Source organism: Colias philodice, chromosome 12 (genome assembly GCF_061535455.1).
Source record: "Colias philodice isolate Cphi_HAF_F1 chromosome 12, ilColPhil1 Martin Lab GWU primary, whole genome shotgun sequence".
Classification (NCBI taxonomy): Eukaryota; Metazoa; Arthropoda; class Insecta; order Lepidoptera; family Pieridae; genus Colias; species Colias philodice.
Genome location: NC_143097.1, coordinates 4,192,324 through 4,218,752, shown reverse-complemented (window position 1 = coordinate 4,218,752; position 26,429 = coordinate 4,192,324). Strand labels below are relative to the sequence as shown.

At 34.3% G+C, this 26,429-nt stretch overlaps 2 protein-coding genes across 7 annotated transcripts in view; one reads left to right on the top strand and one right to left on the bottom strand.

Moving 5' to 3' along the window:
- The window catches only part of Nhe2 (Na[+]/H[+] hydrogen exchanger 2), a 32,798-nt gene extending 8,602 nt beyond the window's left edge, over nucleotides 1-24,196 (top strand). The window contains exons 2-20 of one of the 6 annotated variants that reach the window (XM_089701399.1): nucleotides 5,613-5,874; nucleotides 9,182-9,452; nucleotides 13,657-13,920; nucleotides 13,998-14,223; nucleotides 14,941-15,168; nucleotides 15,453-15,670; nucleotides 15,755-15,838; nucleotides 16,022-16,230; nucleotides 16,298-16,423; nucleotides 16,952-17,109; nucleotides 17,291-17,429; nucleotides 17,634-17,774; nucleotides 18,677-18,743; nucleotides 19,087-19,176; nucleotides 19,978-20,178; nucleotides 20,646-20,699; nucleotides 20,883-21,059; nucleotides 21,577-21,925; nucleotides 22,243-24,196. In XM_089701399.1, the coding sequence (XP_089557525.1) occupies nucleotides 5,764-5,874; nucleotides 9,182-9,452; nucleotides 13,657-13,920; nucleotides 13,998-14,223; nucleotides 14,941-15,168; nucleotides 15,453-15,670; nucleotides 15,755-15,838; nucleotides 16,022-16,230; nucleotides 16,298-16,423; nucleotides 16,952-17,109; nucleotides 17,291-17,429; nucleotides 17,634-17,774; nucleotides 18,677-18,743; nucleotides 19,087-19,176; nucleotides 19,978-20,178; nucleotides 20,646-20,699; nucleotides 20,883-21,059; nucleotides 21,577-21,925; nucleotides 22,243-22,435 (3,306 nt within the window). In that variant the 5' untranslated portion in view covers nucleotides 5,613-5,763 and the 3' untranslated portion in view covers nucleotides 22,436-24,196. Of the gene's footprint in view, nucleotides 1-5,597; nucleotides 5,875-9,181; nucleotides 9,453-13,656; nucleotides 13,921-13,997; nucleotides 14,224-14,940; nucleotides 15,169-15,452; nucleotides 15,671-15,754; nucleotides 15,839-16,021; nucleotides 16,231-16,297; nucleotides 16,424-16,951; nucleotides 17,110-17,290; nucleotides 17,430-17,633; nucleotides 17,775-18,676; nucleotides 18,768-19,086; nucleotides 19,177-19,977; nucleotides 20,179-20,645; nucleotides 20,700-20,882; nucleotides 21,060-21,576; nucleotides 21,926-22,242 lie in introns of all 6 variants that reach the window. The other 5 variants (XM_089701396.1, XM_089701398.1, XM_089701401.1 and 2 more) reach the window with 5 other exon arrangements.
- LOC149483906 (uncharacterized) lies at nucleotides 11,057-13,465 on the bottom strand. Its single transcript, XM_089701896.1, has one exon. The coding sequence runs from the start codon at nucleotides 13,463-13,465 to the stop codon at nucleotides 11,057-11,059; it is 2,409 nt and encodes an 802-aa protein (XP_089558022.1).
- Nucleotides 24,197-26,429: the final 2,233 nt, after the last annotated feature.

Below are 26,429 nucleotides of genomic sequence, written 5' to 3'. Positions count from 1 at the left end.
GTAAATATCTCACCTGTCGCAAATAATGTCTACCTATAAAATATGATATCATCTGTCCCGACAATTCGATAGAAAAGCGTGAATTTACTAGTAGAAGAATATATTCCGTTAGTTAATCAAAACATTATCGTACTTGAGTACGGAATAACCTTATACGGTTCTATAAATATTTACGTAATTAATTTTCTAATTCAGTTTCTTCTATTGTTTTAACGCTATGAAAGACTTATTGACGTAGGACTATTTAATTAGTGTTATAAAGTGTTGGTAAATCAAATCAAATCAGTTTATGTATGTTCATTCAACGTTGGCTGGTTTATTCCATTAGCCGCTGCTTAATGGCTGGTTGAACATAAGGTTTTGCTGACTGTTAGTCGTTTCTCTTGAAATAAGACAATCGACTGGCGACTGGCGACCTACTTGTGAAATGACAAACATAGTGCTGCCCTATAAAAGCTGTTTAGGGTTCAAATGGGGCTGAAGCATGAATGCTACGTTTAATCGTGGGTAAAATAATAATTTTTCACACACATTCCATACTTATCGTTAGATTGGATCGATTTCTCGAAAGAGAAGCCTAACATCCGAGTGTAATACGATAAATCATAGCTACTACATAAATTTTGTTTATTCTGGTTATATGGTATATTTATTTAACTGATGAACCGCTTAATATCGGTTAGTAACGCACGGTCGCTACACGTGATGTTAGCTATTTGGAAGTTTTGTTTGTTTATCTCTTTCGCATTAAGTATCCTAGTACGCTATTAACCTATTTATACAAATACAAGTGCAATTCGATTTTGATATTAATTAGAATAAATATTTATACCACGGCTACTAATGAATATTTAAATTGGAATATGGCTATATATATTCTAAATATAATTATTATTTTATGAATCTTGAGCGATTGTTCTAAAGCTTATTAAGTAAATAATAATAACAAGTTTTAATAAAACGAACAATGTTATAATAATATGTTTCACTTTGATTAAAATGTTAATACAGCTTACTGTGAAAGCGATTAAGCATAACAACTTAAATAACATCGCGAGAGTTCGAGAGGTAAAATTCTGTAAAATGTAGTTTTAACGCGAGCTTTTTGTTAAAGATTACGATGAAGAAAAACACATAGGTACCTATTATAATTTTATCACACACTAGCTTTCCGCCTGCGGCTTCGCCCGCGTTTTCAAAGAAAAACCCGCATAGTTCCCGTTCCCGTGGGATTTCCGGGATAAAACCTAGCCTATGTTACTCGTGGATAATGTAGCTTTCGAATGGTGAAAGAATTTTTAAAATCGGTCCAGTAGTTTATGAGCCTATTCATTACAATCAAACAAACAAACAAACAAACAAACAAAGTTTTCCTCTTTATAATATTAGTGTAGATTCATGATAATGGTATTGAGATCGATTTAAAATGTACCTGTACATATATTTAAAAGGGGTAGTCAAAAATGGTTTTTAGCATAATACGATAGATATTTATGCAATTAATTTTGGTTTTTTAAAGATTATGACGTGATACTTTCGAAATATATTTAATAGTAATAAATAATATCTTGTAATATACTGAAGTTATGTCTCAAAATATTCTAAAACTGTATGAAACTTTGACTGAACACTCGCTCTTCTGATGAATGCTATTGATCATTTTCGGCACATTCTCCAAACTTCACAATGCTAGCTGGAATTCGCATCACAAAGTTATTTGAATAACACAACTCCAGTTCCAATGAATAATAATTCATTTAAAATTGTTTAAATCAAAATAAACCGTCAGTGAAAGGTAATTTTTTTGTATTAACTTTTTCCTATCATTATTTCTCACCGTGATTTATGATATCGTTTATTATAAAGGCATTGTATCTTATTACTTAATACTGTATTACATAAGCTAGTATATAAGTGATTATAATATGCATCGGTAATCTATAGTATAAAAATGAATCCCAAAATGTGTTGGTAAGCGCATAACTTGAGAACGGCTGAACCGATTTCGATAATTCTTTTTTTATTATATTCCTTGAAGTACGAGGATGGTTCTTATGTAGAGAAAACGTAAATATGTACCACGGGCGAAGCCGGGGCGGACCGCTAGTATGACATAAAATAAGCTCATCATGCTTATCTGCTACGAAGCGGCTCTACATTGTCTACGCGTCTACGTCGTAGCTGGTTTAAAATGATTTCGCGCGGCCTAATTTCCCTATTTATAGGAAGATATTGTTCTTTTGAACATCGGAATAATAACAGAAAATGAAACAGTATTTTTTATATAGATCTTTATCTTAAATGTTAACATAAAAGAGACATGTGCCAATAAATGTTTCAATAACGTGAATATAATTTTATGTTCAAAGCAATGAATAAAAATAACTAAATGAAACTCATATTTCGCAATTGCTTTATAGAAACATATTTATTTTCTTTCGTTATTATTTCACCTCAGAGAGTGTGAAAATAATCTACAGAATATAATATAAAAATGGGTTTATAAATAGCTATGTTATTTTGTATTAACTTTCCACCCGCGGCTTCGCCCGCGCAGTCAAAGAAAACCCGCATAGTTCCCGTTCCCGAAAAACCTATCCTATGTCCCGGGGTAAACATTTGCCTATGTCCTTTCTCGGGTATCAAAATATCTCCATACCAAAGGAGATTGCCCAAGTTACTATGGCACTTGGTATCGCAACCAAACTTATTGTGTCAAGATGAAATATAGCTCAATTTAAAGCTTGATGTTAGTACTTTTAGAAACGATTAAAGTTTTTATGTAAATAAGCCGCAGTTTGCGACAATAAAATAAAACAATAGTGTTATTCAACACTTTAAAAAAATACTTTATCGAGTTTAAACTAACGATGAACGTTAAGTTTTACATTTATTACATAGGTAATATTTTAATTTACAAGACAAATGTGAAAAGTAATAAACATTATTTCAAAATAAATAACGTCGAACAATGCGTCGAACACAATAGCGGCCTTTACACGCAAACTCTATCGCGCATGAAACAGCAATCGTGCGTGAATGAGCGTGCGTATAAAGGGTGTAGGGCGCGGAAGGAAAGACCACATGCCGCGCTCATCAGTCGCGCGCGCAATCGCACTCACGATTGTACTGTGGTTGCCTTTACACACAAATTCTTTCGCGCACGAATAAGATGGCGGACATACGCACGTGGAGCAAGGAATTAGTATTGGAACAGATCTTTCCCATGTCTCTGGAAAATTAAATCGGAGGAGTACAAAAACAAGATTTTTTAAGATTCTCTCATAACAGTATCTTGTTTTGATATTTTAAACTTGATTTTATTTAACAGTATATTAAATACATAACTCATTATTCATACGCAAATAATTCTTGAAATCGTCTGGATAGTTTTCTCTTAATTCTTTAATCAAAGGCATGTGACAATATTGCTGTCTATATTTTTTATCCCACACTGAACGTTTCTAACGATGATAACTTGCGCCACGCGATATCTTGTCTCCATTTTTTCACTTCTTTCACTCGCGGTTGTCGATAAAACCGTGTGCATTGCACACACTCCAACACGCGCCTCTTTCACGCGGTCTATCACGGGCGATTAGTCTTTACACGGCCGCTCATTCCGCTAAGGAAAGCAAACACGAATAATCGCGCGCGAAAGAACGAGTGTCGCAGTTAAGACATACAAAGGTAATCGCGAGCGATTGAGCGTGCAGGCTTTCCCGCGCGTAATCCTGTACGATCCACAGAACGCGCGATAGAGTTTGCGTGTAAAGGCCGCTAATGACAGATGACGCAGGACGCTTGCAAGAGAGATAGATATATGTGTCAAAACAAAAACTTTTACTTTTATTTCTATTTATTCGGTATAATTACGACTTAATAGTGATAAATATGATCATTATAAATACAAATAGGAATTAACAATATCACAAACATGTGACACAACTAGTATTTTACCGATTCCATACGTGGTCATACATGTTTCAAAACACAAACTTTTACTATTATTTCAATTTATCCGGTATAATTAAGACTTAATAGTGATACATGTGTTCATTATAAATACAAATAGGAATTAACAATATCACGAATACGTGGCACAACTAAAATTTTACCGATACCACCCGTGGTCATTCTCCTTTCATGCAAATTGGTTCAGTAGTTTAGGCGTGATTGAGTAACAGACAGACAGAGTTACTTTCGCATTTATAATATTAGTATGGATTATGGATTAACCTTATCCATAATTGTAATAAGTATAATTAAAGCATTCAAGGTTAATAAAACAAATTGATGTAGCTATCGTGGCCATGTACTAATATAAAAATAATTGCTCGAGGTGCACTAATAAGGCGATATTACAATACACATAGCTTTTATACTTACCGTATTGTGTATTAGTAGTAGCGATATTACAATGCTTAGACATTGTGTATATATGTAGATACTATAATATTATAAAGCTGAAGAGTTTGTTTCTTTGTTTGTTTGTTTGAACGCGCTAATCTCAGGAAGTACAGACTACAGGTCCGATTTCAAAAAAAATTTTTCGGTGTTACTTAGCCCATTTATCGAGGATGGCTATAGGCTATATATCATCACGCTAAGACCAACAGGAGCGGAGAAATGCGAGTAAAACTGCGGGGCACAGCTAGTAGTACTATATGTACTAAATACTAATGTCCTGGAGCTCTTACATTCTTGAGTTGAGGGCGGCGTGGCGCCAACTGGACGGCATTTGTCTTTGCTCCTACTTGTCTAGATAGTAGAATTTCCTTCATAGTGAAACATATTAATTATTCCCGTGACAGTTATGAAAGAAGTTCATTGTGTATCGCTTGAGGGAAATTTTATTTATGATGCCCTAAGGATGCGTTTATTAAGAGTCATTTGTCTTAAATAAAGCCAGGTAGTTTTAACGCGTGAACTTTTTAAGAGTGAAAAATATCGTCAGTCAAAGTGTATGGTAGTGATCAATAGTGTGGTATGTATGGTATTGGAAGTAATGATGTTCTATAACTATGAAATGGTAGCGAGTAATTATAATAATTAATTAGCATCAAACAGAACATTGAAGCATAATGAATTAAGCTCTATCAATCTCGATGTCTTTGAAAATCAAAATACAATACACAATTTTAAACTTGAAGGAATTTCTACAGTGAAATTTTGTGGTTTTAATTCTAAATATTGTAATTTATAGCAAAACACATTTACTCGCGCTCAAGTAAATTAATTTCCGATCATTCATATCGTAGACTGTTTCTCCGATATAAGTGACGATATCGTAGAAGCCGTTCCTACATCACATGTATAAATATGGGTTAGGTTAGGTTGGAATTTGTAAAGCAAATCGTATTATTTGATACCGGCAGAGTTTCAATTGTTAAATAAAACTGCACAATGTCTTGATAGTTTTATTCGTATCCAATTTGAATATAAAATTGCAATAATAAATCTATACATACAATATTATAATTCATTTTTAAACAAAAAAATAATATAACTTTTAATGTTAATTTACATTACAAAGGATCCATTATTTCATATTACGACGTACAGCCATAAAATTAACTATGCTTTTAACTTATCAGCATCGCGAATTACAGAATTTTTAACCCGCATGAGCTAAGAACATTAGTCCGTTATCCGCAGTACTGAACAGTTAAATAGTGATATTTGTGATAAACCAAAATGCACAAGAAATAAGAAGTAAACTGGTTTAAATAAATGTGTGGGAGGTGATTTGGATTAGAAGATATGACGTCGCTAAAGCATGGCGTCAATTTGAGCCGGCGGGCGTGCAGGCATTCGCTTGGCCTGCTTACTGCCGCTGTTCTTCTCTCAATTGCTAACTCAAATCCTATCGAAGTAAGTATTCAGTTAATTAATTATAAGTATGTCATAAATGTATAACTGAAAAGTAAGGTTCATTTTTAAAATATTGCCTACCGATATCTTAAAGTATGAAAACGTTAGAATTTCAAATATTTTATCATTCAGTCAGCAAATAATCTATTTTATTTGTTCTCGTAATAGTTCATTACTTTTCACGGTCGTTTTCCTAACAGTTTGTAGAACTTTAAACGACAACGTAAATCTGTTATTTTAAGTATCAGTAAAATCTTAGTCAGAAGTTTATATTTGTAGCTCAGCAAAGTTCGATTTAGTTAACGTAGAGGCAGGTACTATAACAAACCCCCCAACGGTCCAGGCCTTGTCGTGGCGGAGGGGCTCAGTAGCTCAGAGTTATGGCCCTCTGAGTGAAGCGAAATTGGACCAGCGAGGGGCTGAACGGCTGGTTTAGAGTCGGGGAGATTCGACCGGCCCGACGGCCAGGGCTAGGTGTGGCCCAGCGGCCGCTGTGTGCGGCGTGGGATGGCGGCCAGAGGTCGTGGCTTGGCGGACCCCGTGTCCACTAGGCAAAGGTGGCGCTGAACGGCAGTTGGGGTTGGAAAGCCTCGACTGACCCGACGGCAGAGGTCCTGTTTGTGGGCCAGAGAGGAGCCGGCTTTTATGCGGCGGTGGATGGCGGCCAGAGGTCGTGGCGCGGCGGGCTCGCTGTTTTAGCAAGCCACGCCGTGCAGCGGAGGGCGGGATCCCGACGCGTCATTGTGATGACGTGCGGAGACTCCTGCAGAGAGGTGTGGGGCGGCGGCCGCTGTAAAACGGCCGTCTGCCAACTTGTAATCCGGTCCGTGGGGCCGGACCGAGGGCCGCCACCTCTGGTGAGGTGGGGGCTGCGAGGTAATCTCTATAAAAGTGCGCCGGAGGGTCCCCCGACGTGTATTTCACACATCGGAGGACCTTCCGGCGTGCACCCTCCGGCCGGACGGTGATGGGGTCGGGGGTTCGGGGGAACGCGGATGATGGAGCGGGGAAAGATCCATTGTCTGCGCGTTGGTGGCGTAAGCCTTCGTTCCAGCAGCCGCCAGCGAGGGGGGTTCTAGTGGTGGGCCTGGAAACGGGCATCTGCTGGGCGGGACACGCGGTAGAGTCGTAACCGTTCCCGCAGTTCCGTCCAAAGCAGCGCGATGGAACAGAGTGGGGTTTTAGTCGGTAGAAATCCGACATAACCACGGCTCCATCCCCGGGAGCCGGGGGTATCTAAGAAGATTTCCCCACTATAAAAAAAAAAAAAAAAAAAGGTACTATAACAAATCAACTAAATAAGCAACTCTATTATTTTTGATTTTGTACTTGATCTTTATACAAACAAATATTTTATTAAATTACAACTCTTTTTATAAAATGAAATCTCCCATATTAATACACCAATCTTTATACGAAAGATAACCAAATGTGATTCTATGTATAGAATACTAACATATTGTTTTTATATAGGGTAGACGCATTTCACATTCTTTAATCTTAGTTTTGTTTTCGTTTTTATCGATATACGATTTTGACTAGAGCAAGTCTTGAGTAAAAGACTTACTCAAGGATCTAATCTACAACTATTAAAATTGTATTACTCATCTGCTGACTACTGCTACAAGAAAGCTTCAATTGTCTTGTTAAATAAGAATTATTTTAGTTCAATTCCTCTCGTTGTGCGAACACGGCAAAATGTAAGCTAACAATTTTTGCTTCCAAATATTTAAAGCGAAATATTCATGCAAGTAAAATACTGCACGTGTTTTCATGGTTGTGTTGACCTTGCAAGAATATAATCGATTATTGAAGTGACGGTATAAACAAAATGTTTATATGAATAACTTTATGGCTGAGAAAATGGATGCCATATTCGTATTTTATTGGTCTTCGCATATTTATAAATAACTAAAGAGAATTTTCTTCTTTGTTTTCTTATCTGAATACACTAGTGTATTGGAATATATTAAGATGCTTTTCATGTTCCTTTCTGTGAGATTTAGAAATAAACAAGCAGTTTTTAAATATTAAAGGATATTCTTGCAGTTATTCCGTATACTTAGGTAACTCAATGATAGGATAGACGATAGTTATAGATATGTATAGTTTAGGCATTTTATGTTAAATAAACAAAACTTGAATCTATTTAAAATAATGTTTCCATGTTTGCATAGTAGGTCTATGTAGTGAATTACGGACTTCGATTATAATTCCTATTGTCGTCTATAATTTCATTTACTCTCACAAAAATATAAACGTCCATTATAAGTTGAATGTTCAAGAAAGTTCTAGAACAGAGAATGTCCAGCCAAAGGTCAAGATGAACCTTCAATGGCTTGTGGCTGGCAAGAATTCAGCAATAGCGCAACGTGATTGCCTTCTCGACAGAGAGAGAACATCTAATCTAAATTTTATTGTATTACAGACGTTATATGAAATAAGTTAAGAAATAGGCTCTAATTGAGTTGGTTATTTTTATTGTATTAATTCATCATGATCATGTCGTATGAACATGTATTTCATGTTTGAAGTGTTCGAAAAATGTAGAGTTTATGTTTTATATACTTACATAACACTTTTATAACCAATATCATCAATCTTAATTCAGTCATTGTACTTAGGTTATTTTTAGTTCGCAATAATTTATCACACTACTGGAATCGTAAACAAATATAATTTTCTAACATTTATCATGATTAGTTTGTAAAATAAATAAATAATTGCACTTCCTCGAACCAATTTTTATCTAACAAATATTCTACGTAAGCCAGTACAACAGAAATATTTCGGAGACTATTCCCGTAACATGCTGACACAGGATTAGATAGTAATCCGGTTTATAGAGGATTGTTATATTCGCTCAGCATCCCGCAGACTTTATTTTATACATACCTTTGTTGTCTGCGATTCAATGTTGCAAGACATTTAATATTTAAAAAGGTTTATTTATGTATGTAGACTCTTATAATTATCCTGGTCTCATAAAAAATACATAATTATAATAAATTCAAATATTGAGACTTTTAAACCAGTATAATTATTGTGAGCCTTGTCTTGATGTTTTTAAAACCATAATGACCTAATGATAAGGATTTGTTTTTGATAGACTTCACGCGAATAATACGTAATATATATCATTTAAAATACGATAACTGTGCTTATGCATTTAAGTGGACACATTATCTTAACTCAACCGACCCAATTAGCCCAATGTTATTTTTTAATTTCCTTGCCCATATTATTGTTGACCAACGAATATTTTTACGTGAACAATAGTCAACCAATAAAAACACCTGTTCCCCAGAGCACCACAAAAGCAAGTCCGTCCATAGCAGTCGATGGGATCTCAACGTATCCGGGACTCGGTTTTGGCCCCATGGGTCCTGTGGCACCCCTACCTGGGGAGCCGCCGGGCACCCAGCTCCAACAGAAACAGGAGACCACAACAGAATTACCGGTCACTCAAGAGCCGAAAAAGGAGAGTACACTGGTGATAGCCGCGTTCGAATTCCATCGCGTTGAAACACCGTTCCTAATTGGTGTATGGATATTTTTTGCCAGCCTCGCTAAAATTGGTAAGAGCTTTTTATGTTCAAACATGATTTTTTGTTAACTAAATTTAGTCTTTCGTAGATATGCTATAGCTATGTACTGATATGACGTCGTTGATGTAATGTGTGTTCGTAGTTTGTTCAAATTAATTAGGGACTTTAATATACATTTCATAATACAGGGTGTCCAGCAGCAGATTTCAATGTTTGAACGCTTCTAGTTTTAAAACGCGACGTGCGAGGGGGACGCGGGAGGTGTCATTCAGCGCGTGAGTTCTGCGGATTTTTTTGTCGCCATGGAGCAGTGGAGCGGAGAGCATCGCGCTTATGCTATTGAGGCATACTTTTCGGGTGATTTCGCTGGCAAAAACACGCCGTTGGTTTAATAACCATTATCAAATTCAACGTTTAAGAGATGGACCTTCGATAAATTTGATACAGTCGTGGCTAGCAAGGTTTAGGGCTACAGGTTCAGTCATTAATAACCCTAGGCCGGGACCAGCACCATCAGTATACACGATAGAAAACATTAAACTTGTTATGAATTCTGTAATTGAAAATCCTCGTTTATCACTTCGCACACGTTCGTCGATATTGGGAATTCCTAAATCGTTTTTCAGGTCATTATGTGAAAAAAGGTTAAGCTCCATCCATACTAAATTCAGATTATTCAAGATTTGCTACGGCTCATACTGCTAATGTGTCAATGAATTCAGTGCGGCAGTTATTTCCTGAAAAGCACATATCCCGAAACGGCACCATCCCGTGGCCACCCAGGTCACCAGACCTAAGTCCATGTGACTTTTTCTTGTAGGGCTATCTAAAAACTGTGGTTTACTAATCAAATCCAACAACCATAAGACAACTGAAGGAAAATATCCGGGCTGAAATAAACAGAAGTCCCAGTACCCTTTGCAAACAAGTTTTTCTCAACATGCGGAATAGATTGAGGAGTGTGTGAGAGTAGAAGGGCGGCATTTGGAAAATGTAATTTTCAGGAGATAAAATCCGCACTCGTCTTCTTTTGACTTTAATAAAAATATTTTGTTTAGAAATAATAATTCTTTTTTTACAAGCCCTCAAACATTGAAATCTGCCACTGGACACCCTGTATATAGCATACAAGTTCTAGTAAAACAAATTCCACAACGATAACAACATGAACAATGAACATATCAACAGTGAGGTTTGATAATTAGGTACTTCGACATTTGATATAAGAGAATTACTAACTTCAATGTGCATATTTATGATGAAAGCTCACAGTTTCTGCTCACTGAAGTTTATTATTAGATTCGTTACGACACAAGCCAGTCACTCTATGTGTTGAGAAATCCTCTTTGGTTCGAACTACATTGCAGTAAAGTTTATTCCTGATCATAAACATATTATTAAATGCCATATCGAAATAGAAACGTTGTATTGGAAAATTGCATGCGCTATTAACTGAGCTTTTCTTCTCTAGTGTTAAATATAAAAAATAGTCTATAAATTACATCTATTTTCTAGATAATGAGGGAAAGGTAGGTAGTAATAAAACTCCACTTTCAAACAAACGGTAATATATTTTTTTATCAAAATAACAAAATATATAAATATAACAACAAATAAAAGAACTACAACGTATTTTAGTGAGATGAAGGCTTCGCTGAGCTTAAGTTGAAAATACTTTGATAACTAAGTCGAGATTTTCCCCGTCGTCTCACAGAAAATACTTTCTTGCATTTATTTCTGAGAAAACTATTACGAGAGCATACTGGGTGTGTGTGTAACCATTTTCGTGATTTACGACGTAGTTTTTTATTTAAATTGTTGCTTTTGGAAACACACAAGTTTAAGATAGGATCCTCCAAAAAGCAATTCGCAATAACGGGTGATTGTCTCGGTTCAAACCCCGTTATCGGCTTAGTATCACTAATTTTTTTGGAATCCTTCCCGTGGGAGGGGCAATGAATATCAATTTCAATAGAACTTGTTGATACTGTTGACATGGAATGATCTCCACATGATAAAGGATTAGTAAATTTATCCTCATATCGCAATGTGTGATAGTTCGAATAAAAGTTGCTAGTTTTTGAATGATTTTCATCAAATGAAGCATTATACGCTTTTGAGTGCAACAGTGAATTATCTTGTGAATTATGTTTATTTCTAAACTGACAGCCAACGTCTCTGATATAAATTATGGCATCACCACCAACATTATCTCCAGGTTCTTCTATTCTATTTCTCTTGGAATATGTGCATTCGTATTGACAGTATTTATTTGATTTTGGGAAATCGCATGGCATTGTAGATGGCATTTGATAAGGAGATCGTGATGGCGAAGTATAATTCATTTGAGGTGCAAAAAAATATCTTGGTTCATATTCACTCACATATTCACATGTATTCTGAGTTGTGTGAAAGTGATGACGATGTTCCAAGTCGCTGTTAAGTGAATCATGCTGATGTGTGGGAACGTATTTAGTTGGAGTATAAACAGGATATTCTAAATTATTGTCTTCTTCATTAGCAGTTTTGTTTATAAGTTCATCGTAGTTCAGGGTTTTGGAAAAAGGAACACATAAAGGTAGATTGATGCAGCGTGGTCGGTGAAGGCAGGGAGGAATGTATTCACAATTGTTTTTTAATACATTAAGCCTTTGACAGGAAGGTGCGACAGTGCATGGTGGATGGTGTCGGCAAGCTTTGGTGACTTTAATTGTTCTTGGCATATTCTTTAGTTTTGGTGGGTTGTTAAAACATTTTGTAGAATTACTATATACTTGTTCGCAAGGAAGAATTTGACAGACAGGAACAAGTTCACAAGGTGGTTCATGTTTGCAACTATCTTTATCTGCTATAGGTTTACTTTTTTGGCTCATGTTACTGACATAAGAATACTGAGCTGGACTGAAATTTTCTTGCGTTCGATGGATAGGTGAGAGATTTAGATTTAAACTTTCTTCTTGCTCACTTATAGTTACGATTTCAACTTTCTCATTACAATTTGGACATAAGTATTGCCGAGGTTTTTTACATCTGTATTTGCCACTATTATTAGATTTAATTTCGTTACAAGTGTTGTTTGACCCATTTTGTTTTGAAACGCGCTTTATTCCCTCATCGTGTTTATTAGTTGATTCATACTCTACGTGTATATTGCTTGCTCTCGCACTTGTTTCTTTATCCGCTAAAATTACAGCAATATCTGACTTCACTTTTTCTTTTTGGTACGAGCCCACTTTCATAGCACTAACCACTTGATTAGCTACAGTGATAGTTTTACTATTACCAGCTAGTTTAGTTAATGATTTGTTATCAGTGCATGGGCAGGCATATGAAAATAATTGACATGGGCATGGATCTTCAGTGCGTTTACCACGATCCGTTCTCTTAGTTTTCTTTTCTTCAGGAATAGGTTTAGTGTACTCAGTACGATACTTAGCATATGACCAAAACTTCTGCTGTTTTTCATTAAACTTAATATTCTTATCAATACATCCATTATCTTTAAGATATATTTCAGATGAGATAAGAGATGCATTTGGTGACTTTTTTACTTTTTTTGTAATGATTGCTACACTGTCTTTTGCATGTATTCCTGTTTGTATATCTGTAGCACATTCTTGTCCTATTGCATCTGTTTTTGTATCAAACCCATTACTTTTACAGTCTTGAACCAAATTAACGATATTATTAGTAGATATTTTTACATCCGAGCCACAATGATATGAATGTCGTTTTGCTAAATTATCTAGATCGTAAAAGAGAGTGCTAGTTGAACGAACAATTGATTTGTCGCTCGATCTTTTATTGAGAGCATGATATTTTTCGCTAGTAACGTATGGAGTATTATCAAATGTATACGACTCGCGTATTTCTGAATATTTTCTATGGGGATCATTAAAAATTTCTTGAAAGTTTGATACCTGTTTAGGTTTTGAATAGCAAGTTTCATTTTCACGTGTTTGTACAAAAATATCATAAATACTCGTATAGGATTTCGCTATGTGATTTCTTATTTTGTTTGGAGATGTTTTCCTCTCTGCCATTATAAAATAATAAAGGATTCAAAACACTAAACTAATATTTACAACTAGAAAATTTATCGTAATTTTTTTTGGATTTTTTGTTTGTCATATTAAAATCATAACACATAAAATAGCCACAGACATGCAGGAAATGTCAGCTTATACATTTAAAAAATAAAGAAGGTTTCATAATACATTATCTTTGGTTGCAGGATTTCACATGGCTCCCAGATTTTCGAAGATTTTTCCGGAGTCCTGCCTTCTTATCTTTGTAGGAGTACTTATAGGCGCTTTGCTATTAAGCACACATAGTGTTCATGTGCAACCTCTAACGCCTGATACATTTTTTCTGTATATGCTGCCTCCTATTATTTTGGACGCAGGATACTTCATGCCTAACAGGTTATTCTTTGACCATCTTGGAACTATACTGCTGTTTGCAGTTGTTGGAACAGTTTTTAATACTTTAACCATTGGTAAGTACGACAATGTTATTTTTTCAAATTCCGTTATAGTTTTCACTGTCATTTTATTCGAATTCGAATGTTTATAGGGTTGTCGTTGTGGGCTTGTGGCCAGACCGGCATGTTCGCGTTTCCAACTCCCCTTTTGGACATGTTATTATTCGGGGCTTTAATATCGGCTGTGGACCCGGTGGCAGTTCTAGCGGTTTTTGAAGAGATTCACGTAGATGAAATATTGTACATAGTAGTGTTTGGGGAATCTCTTCTAAATGATGCCGTTACTGTTGTTCTTTATCACATGTTTGAAGCTTACACGTATGTACCCATATCATTTCGTAATCTTTGCATGGTTTTTTAATGAATGTGAAATGTATTTTCAAAGTTCTTCTATATGTATGAACGATTAAATATCAGACCTTGAAAATGATATTGAAAGTAAGAAAAAAATTAATTGAACAAAAGTTTGTATTTTGGATCAACACAGACCCTTCCTATTAATTTATCATCCATTTGCCAACAATTCCTATCTCTTCTGAAGGATTGTCGTAATATAATAAAAGCCCATTTCAATAAAAATTAGAATGCTTTTAGTATAATCAAATATAAAAGTAATAAAAAATGAGGGAAAAAATTGACATTGGTAAAATCGACATTGAATAAGATATAAGTGTAGGTATGTTTTCCTTACTTTTGATTTATTTTTAACTAGCTTTCCACCCGCGGCATCGCCCGCGCAGTCAAAGAAAAACCTGCATAGTTCCTGTTCCCGTGGGATTTCCGGGATAAAACCTATCCTATGTCCTTTCTCGGGTATCAAAATATCTCTATACCAAATTTCATGGAAATTGGTTCAGTAGTTAAGGCGTGATTGAGTAACAGACAGACAGACAGAGTTACTTTCGCAATTATAATATTATAGTATGGATTAGATAATAGAATATTTATATTAGCTCCTACTTAGCACTAATTCTTGGCGGAGTGCCATCCAATATAAAAAAGGTATCCAAATAATTCTTTTTTATTTCATTGTAGAGAAATGGGGGCATCGAATCTAATGTACACTGACTTCCTCGCAGGCTTTGCGTCTTTTATAGTGGTAGCTTTTGGTGGTACGTGTATTGGAGTAGTTTGGGGTTTTGCTACAGGCCTTGTTACAAGGTTCACACATGAAGTGAGAGTGATAGAGCCGATATTCATCTTTGTGATGGCATATCTTGCATACTTGAATGCTGAAATGTTCCACATGAGTGGAATCCTGGCGTAAGTTTTCTTTTCCTTTTTACACGATTACGAAGCAAAAAACGAGATAAAATACTTTATACCGTATTACTACAAAGCTCCTTCAAACTTTGCAATCTTATTTCACTTTATTTCTGAAGTTTGTCAGTAATTAACTTAAGAACTTCTTTTTCAAGGGAATTTAATTTTGTAGCTCAGTTCATTCGTTATAATGGAATTAGGGATTTTTAAACTCAATATAATTTAACTGATTTAAAATATAAACTCTGTTTTGCAGAACTTAATATCATATTGACTATTTTTAGGATAACCTTTTGCGGAATAACGATGAAAAATTACGTGGAAGCAAATATATCGCACAAGTCTCACACCACAATCAAATATACAATGAAGATGCTATCATCATCCTCAGAGACTATCATATTCATGTTCCTTGGTGTTGCAACTGTTAATAATAATCACGTTTGGAATACTTGGTTTGTGCTATTGACAATTGTATTCTGTTCCGTTTTTCGTATTATAGGTGAGGTGAAAATATATGATGTCTCTATTTTTGTATTAATATCTTTGATATTAATAAGGTATTGTGATCATTTTCTTGTTTTAGGTGTGTACATATTTAGCGCTGTAGCAAATAAGTTTAGGCTGCACAAATTAAATACGGTTGAGAAGTTTGTCATGTCTTATGGAGGTAAGTAATAGTTAATTATATCGGTAGTAGTAGGTAGATTATATTTAAATGAATTTGTATTTTAATCCTTTCAATTGTTTTGTAAAGTATTATCTTATATATCCAGAGTATGCTAAGCGTATTAACTGGGTGTGTTCAATAACCAGCACTAATCCATATCTAATTATTTTCCGGAAAATATAGGTCTCAGGGGAGCGGTGGCATTCGCTCTGGTGCTATTAATAGATCCGAAAGTGGTGAAACTGCAACCAATGTTCGTTACGACCACGATAGCTGTTATATATTTCACTGTATTTATACAAGGGATCACGATAAAGCCTCTAGTAAAGATACTCAATGTTAAGACGGCCGAGAAAAGAAAGCCTACTATGAATGAACGCATACATGAAAGGGTAAATGAGATTCATGTTCTAGTATTTATAAACTAGTTACTTGTACTACAATGTTTATATTTTATAGTTTATGGACCATCTCATGGCGGGAATTGAAGATATTTTGGGTAAACACGGGAATCATCACATGCGTGATAAATTCAAGAGGTTCGATAATCGATTCATAAGGCCGTTTTTGCTGAGAAATTATCAGGTATTTGTTTTCAATATACTTCATCAGTTTCGGGCTAAATTTTTAAAGTTCATTTATAAATCTTAAATTATTAGTATAAGTTTTATTAACGGTTTTTGTATGTCGGTCCTTTTCACTTATTTCTAAATACCAATTTCCAATAACGTTTGTGATATCGTGACTGATAACTTCCTGTGGACAGTCTTGACCCCATTCGCGAAGCTTTGTTGTTCTGCCACTTTAAGTTTCTTTTTGTATCTTATAATATTGATTTATTACAATGTTGTATTATAGGATGGTAGATTATACTTGGATACTTCTTTTATCTTTGTAAGTGGCAAAATCAAAGCAAGATTTTACTAGTCGTAGCAGTTTAAATAATTATTCAATGAGTCATGTACCAATACATTATTCAACTTAAAATTTTGCCCTTTATCTCGATTGTATACCTACGTATACACGTACTGTAGTTACTTACTTATCATGTGAATCCATTAAGAGATTACCTAGAACTGTGTTTTTTATGGAATACAAATGATTTGTACACAGGGCGCGGAGCCAAAGATTCTAGAGACTTATTCCAAATTGGCCATGCGAGATGCAATAGAGTACATGCAAAGAAATGCGTCTACTATTGGAAACATTTCCGGTGCAGAGTCGATGTCGGGTATATTTAAAAACTATGCAAATGCTAATTTAAATGGAAGGTACGTACGTATATTATACTAATATTATATACATAGGATAATTTATCTGATATTAAACCTTAATTTTTGATATGTATACCACTGTTTCAATATACATTGTTGAGATACCATAAAATTCCATGCCATTAAATGTTTCTTTCTCTTTCTTTTTGGAATGTTTCATATTTTCTTATTCTTCCAGTCCAAGCTTCAGTCAATTAGATTCGTCAACGTGGAATATAGATATGCAAGAACTGGAATATAATCCGTCCAAAAAGGATTTAACAGATGCTAGAATTCATCACCTTCTTGCTGAAGAATTGTGCAAACCTTATAGACGTGTATGTAAATGATGATTAATTAATTACTGGTCTAAAAAAACAAAAAAATATATATAATATATTAACTTCAATTGAAAGGAAAAATTCAAATTGAAAAATCTTCATCACATCTTTGCAAGAATTTCCTTTCTCTTATAGGCATTTCTTGATTTCGTTTAGTTTTATCTTTACGAATCAGTGAATAAAGGAACAACTTTCTTGTAGCATCGTCGTCTGAGTTATAGCCGCCATGCCGTAAATGACCGTGATCTAGGAATGCAAGTGAACTACAAAACGCACATGAACATTAGAAGGCTGGTTGGCGATAGAAAGCACCACCATAAGCGTAGTAAGCGTGGGAAACAGGTAAATGAACCAATCAAATAATTTATATTTTCCACATTACCTATATGAATGGAGTGGTATCTATGAAGTGTGAGTAAACATGTATCTAAGTCGGAAAATTTTGGAAATCTTGAAATTGACCAGATTAATATCGGTCAAGCATTCCAATCAGCATTAACATTCTACTCGTAGCTTCATATCATTTCGAATGTGTTGAATTTATACCACCTATATTATGTACTAGCGACCCGCCCCGGCTTCGCACGGGTGCAATGCTGATACTAAATACACTACAGAAAAACTGTGAACGTTGTATATAAAAACACTAGCTGCTCCGCGCGGTTTCACCCCCGTGGCTCCACTCCTGTTGCCCGTAGCGTGATGAAATATAGCCTATAACCTTCCTCGATAAATGGGCTATCTAACACCGAAAGAATTTTTCAAATCGGACCAGTAGTTCCCGAGATTAGTGCGTTCAAACAAACAAACAAACAAACAAACAAACAAACAAACAAACTCTTCAGCTTTATAATATTAGTATAGATTGGAAAAACCGAGACAGTTCTTTCAAGTGACGGTAAATCATAGCGGTTCAAAGTCCGTTGAGAGAGAGAGAGTTCTAGTTCGAGAATTACCTAAGATCGATTGCCATAAAATATGCTTTGGAGTTCAGCCAAATATGACAGTAGGTCTCATTTACGAGGACTCTTCTTCTATATACATAGCAACAGGATTGGTCTTTTATGCAAATATCATGAATATTTTGCGCGCTGTACCTATTTGTATACCTAAGTATATATATATATTCATAACGGAATACGTAATTTGCCTTTTAGGCAATAAACACATTTTATTATTCAATAAATAATTTTAAATGTTGGCATTTTTCATGAAATTATAAGTAATTATAATTTGTTTTTCAGGATGGCAAAAACCATGTCTCCTTCCCAGAATTCCAGCAAAATGGTTCGGCAAAACAGTTCACGCACGGTAAAAAAAAGTATTATAGATTAGGTACTTAAATAAATTACTTACTAATATCACGAGTGTCAGTCGCATGCAAGCGTGGGTTTTTGGTTAATTTTTATTTTAAACTATCTATTTATTATTTGCGAAACTGTTGTGCTTCTGTGTCACTCGTATAGAGACAACTCTTCTTATATTACGAAACATTTCTATAAATGAGACGATTTTAAGTTATTACGCTGCTATTTTTAATTTTAATGCATGTGCTGCCCACACTTAGGTATAAGTAAAACAGATAAAGCGATATTTTTACACTGTATTAAACCGTAATATGATAAATTACGTAAACCATAACTTTTTTCCACAGATTATATAGATGAGGTTTTGCAAGAGGATGAGGAGACGCCAAGGCGGGAAAATGATGATGGTGGTATTACCTTCACTGCCAAATCTCCACGTAGGTATTCTGCATGTTTGTGTGATCCCTTTTTGAATTTGAACATTGTTCTAACAATAGTCGGAATGTAGAGCAAAAACTGTTATAACAACATCTAGCTGTTTTTGTCTATGACATTTAGGTTCCTATGATTTAGTGTCTAAATAAAATTGATAACTTTTTGGAGGGAATGATTTATATACATTTAAAATCTCTCTTTTCTCTTATTTTGCTCTACTTTCGAATAACACTATAAAAACGAGAATTGGGCTCGTTCTTATTTTGCAAGTTCAAATTTGATTTAATTGATGTTGTTAACAAATGTTTGTCGCTTTATCATTCATTTTCTTAACAATAGTAAAATTATACAATAATAATGGACACTTAGGTATGTCAATTATTGGTATGTACATAAACTAAATTCTTAATTATACTACAGAAGATTTTATTTGGTCATCTAATATCTTCCTGCATGTGTGAAGTTGTTGTTTTCTACATTTCTAAATATACAGAATTTTATGGATTTCTTTGAAATGTTAAATTTATTTTGGTTTTGTTTTAATTAAGCTCGACAGCTTGCTTCCTAAAAATGTTTTATTTTCTAATTAAGTTAGCTACGTTTACAATACTTCAATATTTTTGATCTTTAAAATATCTAGCAACAGTAACAGTAGCCAGTTTTCAACCTCGTATATTTTCTTGCTCTTTCCGCTTGTTTTTATATAATTTATGTTTGATTGTCGGTTTCTTCCCTTCTGGCAAATTTCATGTGGCACCGAAAATTCCTGATAAAATCATCAACTGGCTACCGAATTGAATCAGCCGGGTATAAACAAATAAGTCCAACATCTTCGCATAAAGAAAACAGTAGTTCGTTACTGAACCAGTTGGCAAATTTGCCCGGATTCAATCCGTTGAAAGCGCGGATCGTTAAGCAGTATGCTAAAACACCAGAAGAGATACTACCAACGGCTGTCGAAAAGTCTCTACCGTGGAGAAGAGACAGATCCACGTACAACTTCGGTATGTGTTAATGGAGACCAACGTAGATAGCACCACCAGCTTTTCAGATGTTTTGTTCGCATATATGTCTTATTATTTTTTCTAATTCACTTTACGTATTTAGTTGTCAATGTTGATCTTGTCGCGTTTATATGTACCTATTGATTTTTATTTATTGTAGTTTATGTATATACATATATTTTATGAGTTATAGCTTATGTGTTACCTATTCGTATCGTAAGTATATGTTATGTTATTTATAATTAGCGTAATTACTAATATTGCATAACGTAACTATTAATGGCACCATTTCACCAATAAACGACTGCCATCTTGGTATCACATAGATGTAGAACTGCATCTTTTGATAATTTGCCAGGTTTAAATATAGCAATGGGAACTAACATTAGCCGCATGCCCATTCACACAAAATAATATTTACAAATTCATAGTAAGTTGCTAATTTTCATTGGAAAATTTTCTTTTAGTACCAAATGAGGATATACTCGAAGAAGATGAAAGGAGAATGTCCGATGATAACGGTAATTAACATTTTAACTTGCTTCATAATAATACAAAAAAAAGTTGTATCTCCGAATCATTAATTCGTAAGCTCTATCCCTAGAAAGGTACTGTTTAGCATTAGATCATTCTTATTTATTATAAATGATCTTTTATTGGGAATTCTCAATTTGTCATACACAATTAATAAATCGTAATTTCAGATACATACATGACGGTAGCTGAGCAAGCGCGCGTTGCGACCCCAACGGCTACGGAGACCATGTTGCCATGGAAACGGGAAGATACGGAGGCCAGTGCCCTCAAACAATTCGAGTTCCCCTCTTGGGCGTCAAACAAGGAATACTTGGCTTATAGCTCACCCTCCGCTACATTTTTAGGTACCTACTTAATCAATGTTATTAGCGGATTCATATTTTTGATGTTGAATATGGAATTTTTTGGACTTTCAATCTATTTAAATTACTTATTAAATAATATGGTTAAATGACGATGGATTGATGATATTAAAAAAAAAAGCTTGCTAACTATTAAATCGCAAAAATGCAAAGACAAACGGTTATCTAGTACCTAATAAGTTCTTTATTATATACGTTTAACTTTAAAAAGAAAACGCTCTACTTACGACTTAACGAATTCTGCGCGAGTAGCATTTTGGCCCAAAGTTAGCAGTTGGTAGGTACCTATACCCCTTGAATTATTTTTTATTTTCATGTTAACTGCATAATATGAGCACAACATGCTTTATTGCACATTCTATCCTTTCAACGTCTACAATTTTTGCTCACAGCTCAACAGAAGCAATGTAGACATGATACCCTAACTTATTAGTTATTAATTTTTAAAACTTATTTATTTCTTTTTCTTTCCCCTACCCCTCATTCAACTATCACTCAGGTGGTATAGAGAAGCCAAAACATCCGAAATCTATCATAGGTTTGTTCCGAAGAGAGAGCTCTAGTTCCACGCAAGGTGGGAGTGAAATTCCTGTGATGTCAGATTCTGAGGGTAAAGCGGAGTCGAGCAAAGGGGACACGTCTTCGAGTAGAGGTGATATAAGTGGGCTAGCGAAGCAAGGCCCTAGTCTACTGTCAAAGAGAAGCACGAGCTTGGGAGGACCAACGGTGCTTCTAATGGAGGACGTAGCTCATTCAGATCCGTTGGGCGCGTCGTCAAGACCTGCGAGCATCATGCAGGGCCCACACAGAGGCCAGTGTCGACGAGGATCGATGCTAGAACTTACGGGGTAAGGTTTTACTAGAATTATTATAAGCTTGATATTGTTATTAAAAATGTTACTTTTGTCACATTTCTGGGCAAAGTTTAGTGGCTTAATCCACTGATGTTGATTTCGGAAAATCAATCCAATCGGTATATAGTAGAAGCAAATGTCACTCGCCCTTTCACTGTTTTTAATGAAATCGAAACAGCACACTTTGGAAAGATATCACAAAATTATATTGATGTTAGACTATGTTAACTTACTGTTTCTTAAAAGCTTATTACACAAGTAGGTGGATTTTTAGCACGATAGAGTCTCATTTTTTTTTGTATCGATTTCAGTTCACTGTCACGGGATGCGATAACCGAAGAGAAATGCAGCAAATCTCTACCAGAGAGCGAGCGAATGGGTGTTCGCCGGCTCGCCCTCGGTCAACAGAGCCTTCCCCGCGAAACCTTCAGCCGACAGCACACCCTCACGTCCAACGTTCTCACCAGCTCATCGTCAGACGACTCCTCCGACGAAAACACCTGAGTATCAAGACGTGGTGACCCAGATCGGTTACCACTTCTTAAATATAGGACGTTGAATTAAAAGTTAGCTTTTCTGTATAGCATTTATATAACCCGGCTAGATTCATTATTGAAAATGAAAACTTTGCTTTAGAATGAATTATCGAAATAGCCGTAGAAGTTGTTTAGCAAAAGTTGAACGATTTGACGTATACTTGTAAATATATACTTAGATGCTTAGTAAGTAAAATCGATACCGGTATTACCCGATGCTGTAATCAATTTATATTAAAATAAATAATATAAAAAGCATAATATTCGCCTGCATATGTGATATTATTATATTATTAAATTTCAATTTGAACAATTACAGGTTTTTATAAGAGATGGCTTTCATTTGTGTACCTAGCCGTTTTATTTTAGATGTTTCGTTGAGAAAAATGTTTCAACAGTATTTTTCTATGCAATTTGTATATTAAAATACAAATTATACAAAGTATGTACTTATGATACGGTATGATAAGGTAGTGAAATTATAGACAAAGTTCTTGTTATTATTTATTTAGGAGAGTCGAAATTTCCTATTCCGGTACCGGTTGCCAATGACAATACAAATAGAAATAGTAATTAACTGTTTGTAGATAATTAATTTGTTGTGTATATAATTCATAGTATTATATATCATAATTCATTAATTCATAACATTGTATAGATATAGTTTAAGCTTAGGTCGGAATGGAACAATTTCTTCGCAATTTTTTATTGTTTATCTTTGTTGTGTAAAAATAACCACCAATTTTAATCACTAAACTACAAATATTGTGAACATAAACTATTAAAATAAAAAGAAGATTTAAATCCTATATTGCCTTTTACCTATTAATGATACCTTCATTTTGTGCAAGTATGAATTACCTACTATCATCAACATTTTTCAAAACACATTTTTTTACAAATAACATAATATTTATTACAAAATATTATAGATTTAAATATCTTACTGTCATTGGCAATGTGATATTGTGTGGTTAAATAGGGGGTGTATAGGGAGGTCGAGATAAACATAAAATTTAGTGGCTGCTATTGAATAAAGAAAACAGTATTAAAAATCAACTTTACAATTTAATTTTTTGTGTTAAGTAACTACAAATAAAAGGATCGTTGTTTTTTTCGTAAAATATATTTTTATTAAAGAAAATATATATATTTGAGGCCCAAATAGAAAACACTTAACGTGTATTACTTATTATTTATTCACTAGAATTGTGATATTGTAAATAACACATAGGTAATTTATAAGTTTAGAATAAAATGAAGCTTAGGTTAGTGAAAGTAGGCAAAATTGACAATAGAGTAGAATATTTTTCCTTGCACCTTAGTACTCACTTTCCTAAATTTTTTAATAAGATATTCGAATCATTTTAATAAATATAAGGCAGTAGATCTTTATCAGGTTTAATAGATAGACAAAATTTGTTGTTGTTATATTATTATATACCTATACCTTTTTAATTTATGTAACAGTTCAAAAGTAAGTAATATAGGTACATAATATTTCGAATCCTCCCTGAAACATTACTTAAGAAGGGTGGAAGTATTACTTTCCGAGAGGCTCTTTGTTTTATGTCCCTTTCGTACCTAGTTGGTTATAAAAAATAGCTGTTGGATACTTAGACACATGTTCATATATTTATGTATTCATAAAATATACTGTTCTACAATCGTGTTCATAATATTAAAATATTGCATCTTTTATGTTAAATATTTCATAAATGATAAAACACCTGTATAATAATATATTATGTACGTATGTATAAAATATACCCAACCAACAAATCGTTGCTCTATAGAAGGGATAAGAACGTTTCAGAGGTGCTAACTGGTAGTTCTATAAGGGTGATAAGAACGTTGTATAAACCCCAAAGTGGCGCATTTATAAAGCCATTTGATGGTATTGTGTTGCTGTAGCAGCAACTCAGATGCCAATTGGACCTATAGAAGAGTACACTTATAGAATCGCGATGCTGTTATAGAGCGAAGTAGTGATATAAAAGGAACCGCGATGCTGTTACAGCGCGAAGTTGTGTTTTAAGAGTAACCGCAAATCTTTTGTAGCACGAAGTTGCGATGTACAAGTCACTGCGACGCTATAATTATAATACAAAATGGTAAATCGTGTACCAATTGATAATACGAGTAAATGTCTATAGGAACCATCATCGTGGTGTCGAGTATTAATTTTTGTTACACTGTTAATTATGTTAGATACATAAACTGACTTGTGAATGAAATTTTACTGATAGATTATATGTATAATTACGCTGTTTTTTTCATGCCCCCCTCGAATTATTGAGTTTTAAGTAATTAAAAAACTAATTTTACACCAAATTGCTGTATAGGATGCCAAATAGCAACTCCGTGGCTATTATACGTCCGCAAACGAACGTAGTTTTGACAACTGTCATGCCATATACTGGATTAAATTAGTAGGGTTCCCTGATGTAAATAGAAAACCCATAACATGTTTTATTTTGTATTTTCTAGTGTAAATTCCGATTTTTAGATTCCGATCCCGAAGTGTCAAGCAAAACACTAGTGTCTGAATGGTCTGCTTCTGAATTATCACAAACCACATGATGGCTGTTAACTTGGTTCTGTTCATAGGATGTAACAGATTGTACGGAATCATTGTCCGTATTCGAAGCCTCACCTTGAATTTGTCTGGTGTCAATCGTTACTGAAGCTGCGATTTTTTTTAATTCATTCAATCCATGATTATTAAATAGAACCCTTCAATTATTTACGAGACGGTGCTGACAATATGGCAGGTTTTTGTTGTTTTAAAGTGAAAGAAACTCTCTTATAGGCCGTATATCTCTCGTAAGTGTCGCATTTTACTACATTAATACGCCGTTTTTGTTACATAACACAGTTATTAACTCTTTTATACAGTAAATCAGTCCTATAACTCTGACCACTCAGCTATTAAACCACTGCGTTATAATGGGCAGAAAAACACTAATATAATTCAATTAGGTTACAAAGAAGTGATATAAAACTCGGACATATCACCTAATTGCTCTATTATGGAGTTTCAGCAACCATGAAGATTCACAGTGCTATAATAGTAATAAGGAAAACCATTACAACACTAAATTGTCCTATTGTAGATTTTTTTACGCCTCTATAGGCATGGGACTATAAAGGTTACCCTAGAATCGTTTATTGCACTAATTTGCTGTAAAAAAGAGACCACTAGCGCTGTTATGTGATAATATCGTCCTGTTATTGCTGTACCAAAATCTGGATAAGAGCTGCTCTATAAACGCCGTATAAAATAGTGATATAAACGTTTAAATCACCTTGTTATGGGACAAATTTGCTGTGTATGATTATAGAGCAAAATCATCTCATTAAACGCTATTATACAACAAGCTTGTCACCGCGACACTGTTATACGTCATTTAAAAAGCTTTTTAGTGATGTAAGTTATTGTTATAGGACATCTTTGCTGGTTGGGTAATCTATACCTACCTACCTATGTTGGAAAAAATAAATGATGCGTAATATTTAATTCGTGCACATTATATAATCTTACCTACATCTAAAATAAATCTATACATTGATTTACTATAAAAAATATACCTACCTAAGTAAGCTTTTTGATTAAAATTTGGTGTGTCAATTGAAGAAAATAGTGCCTAGAATATTTTATGAACGCTCACTGATATTATTATAAACCTTGAATTGAGTATTGTTATATAATTATTGTAAATTAGACGTATAGTGTGACAAGCTATGTAAAATAATGAAAATAAATAACGATTATTCAAGTCTGTTTTTTTTATTTTAAATTACCCACTAAAATATGTATTGGGAAACATTTTAGACATTATTTGTTACTACAGATTTTATTCAATATAATATTCTAGTATATTATTATTAATTAATTAATATATTGTAATCTTACCATCATTTAATCCCACAGTATTACTTTACTCTATCATTTAATTACA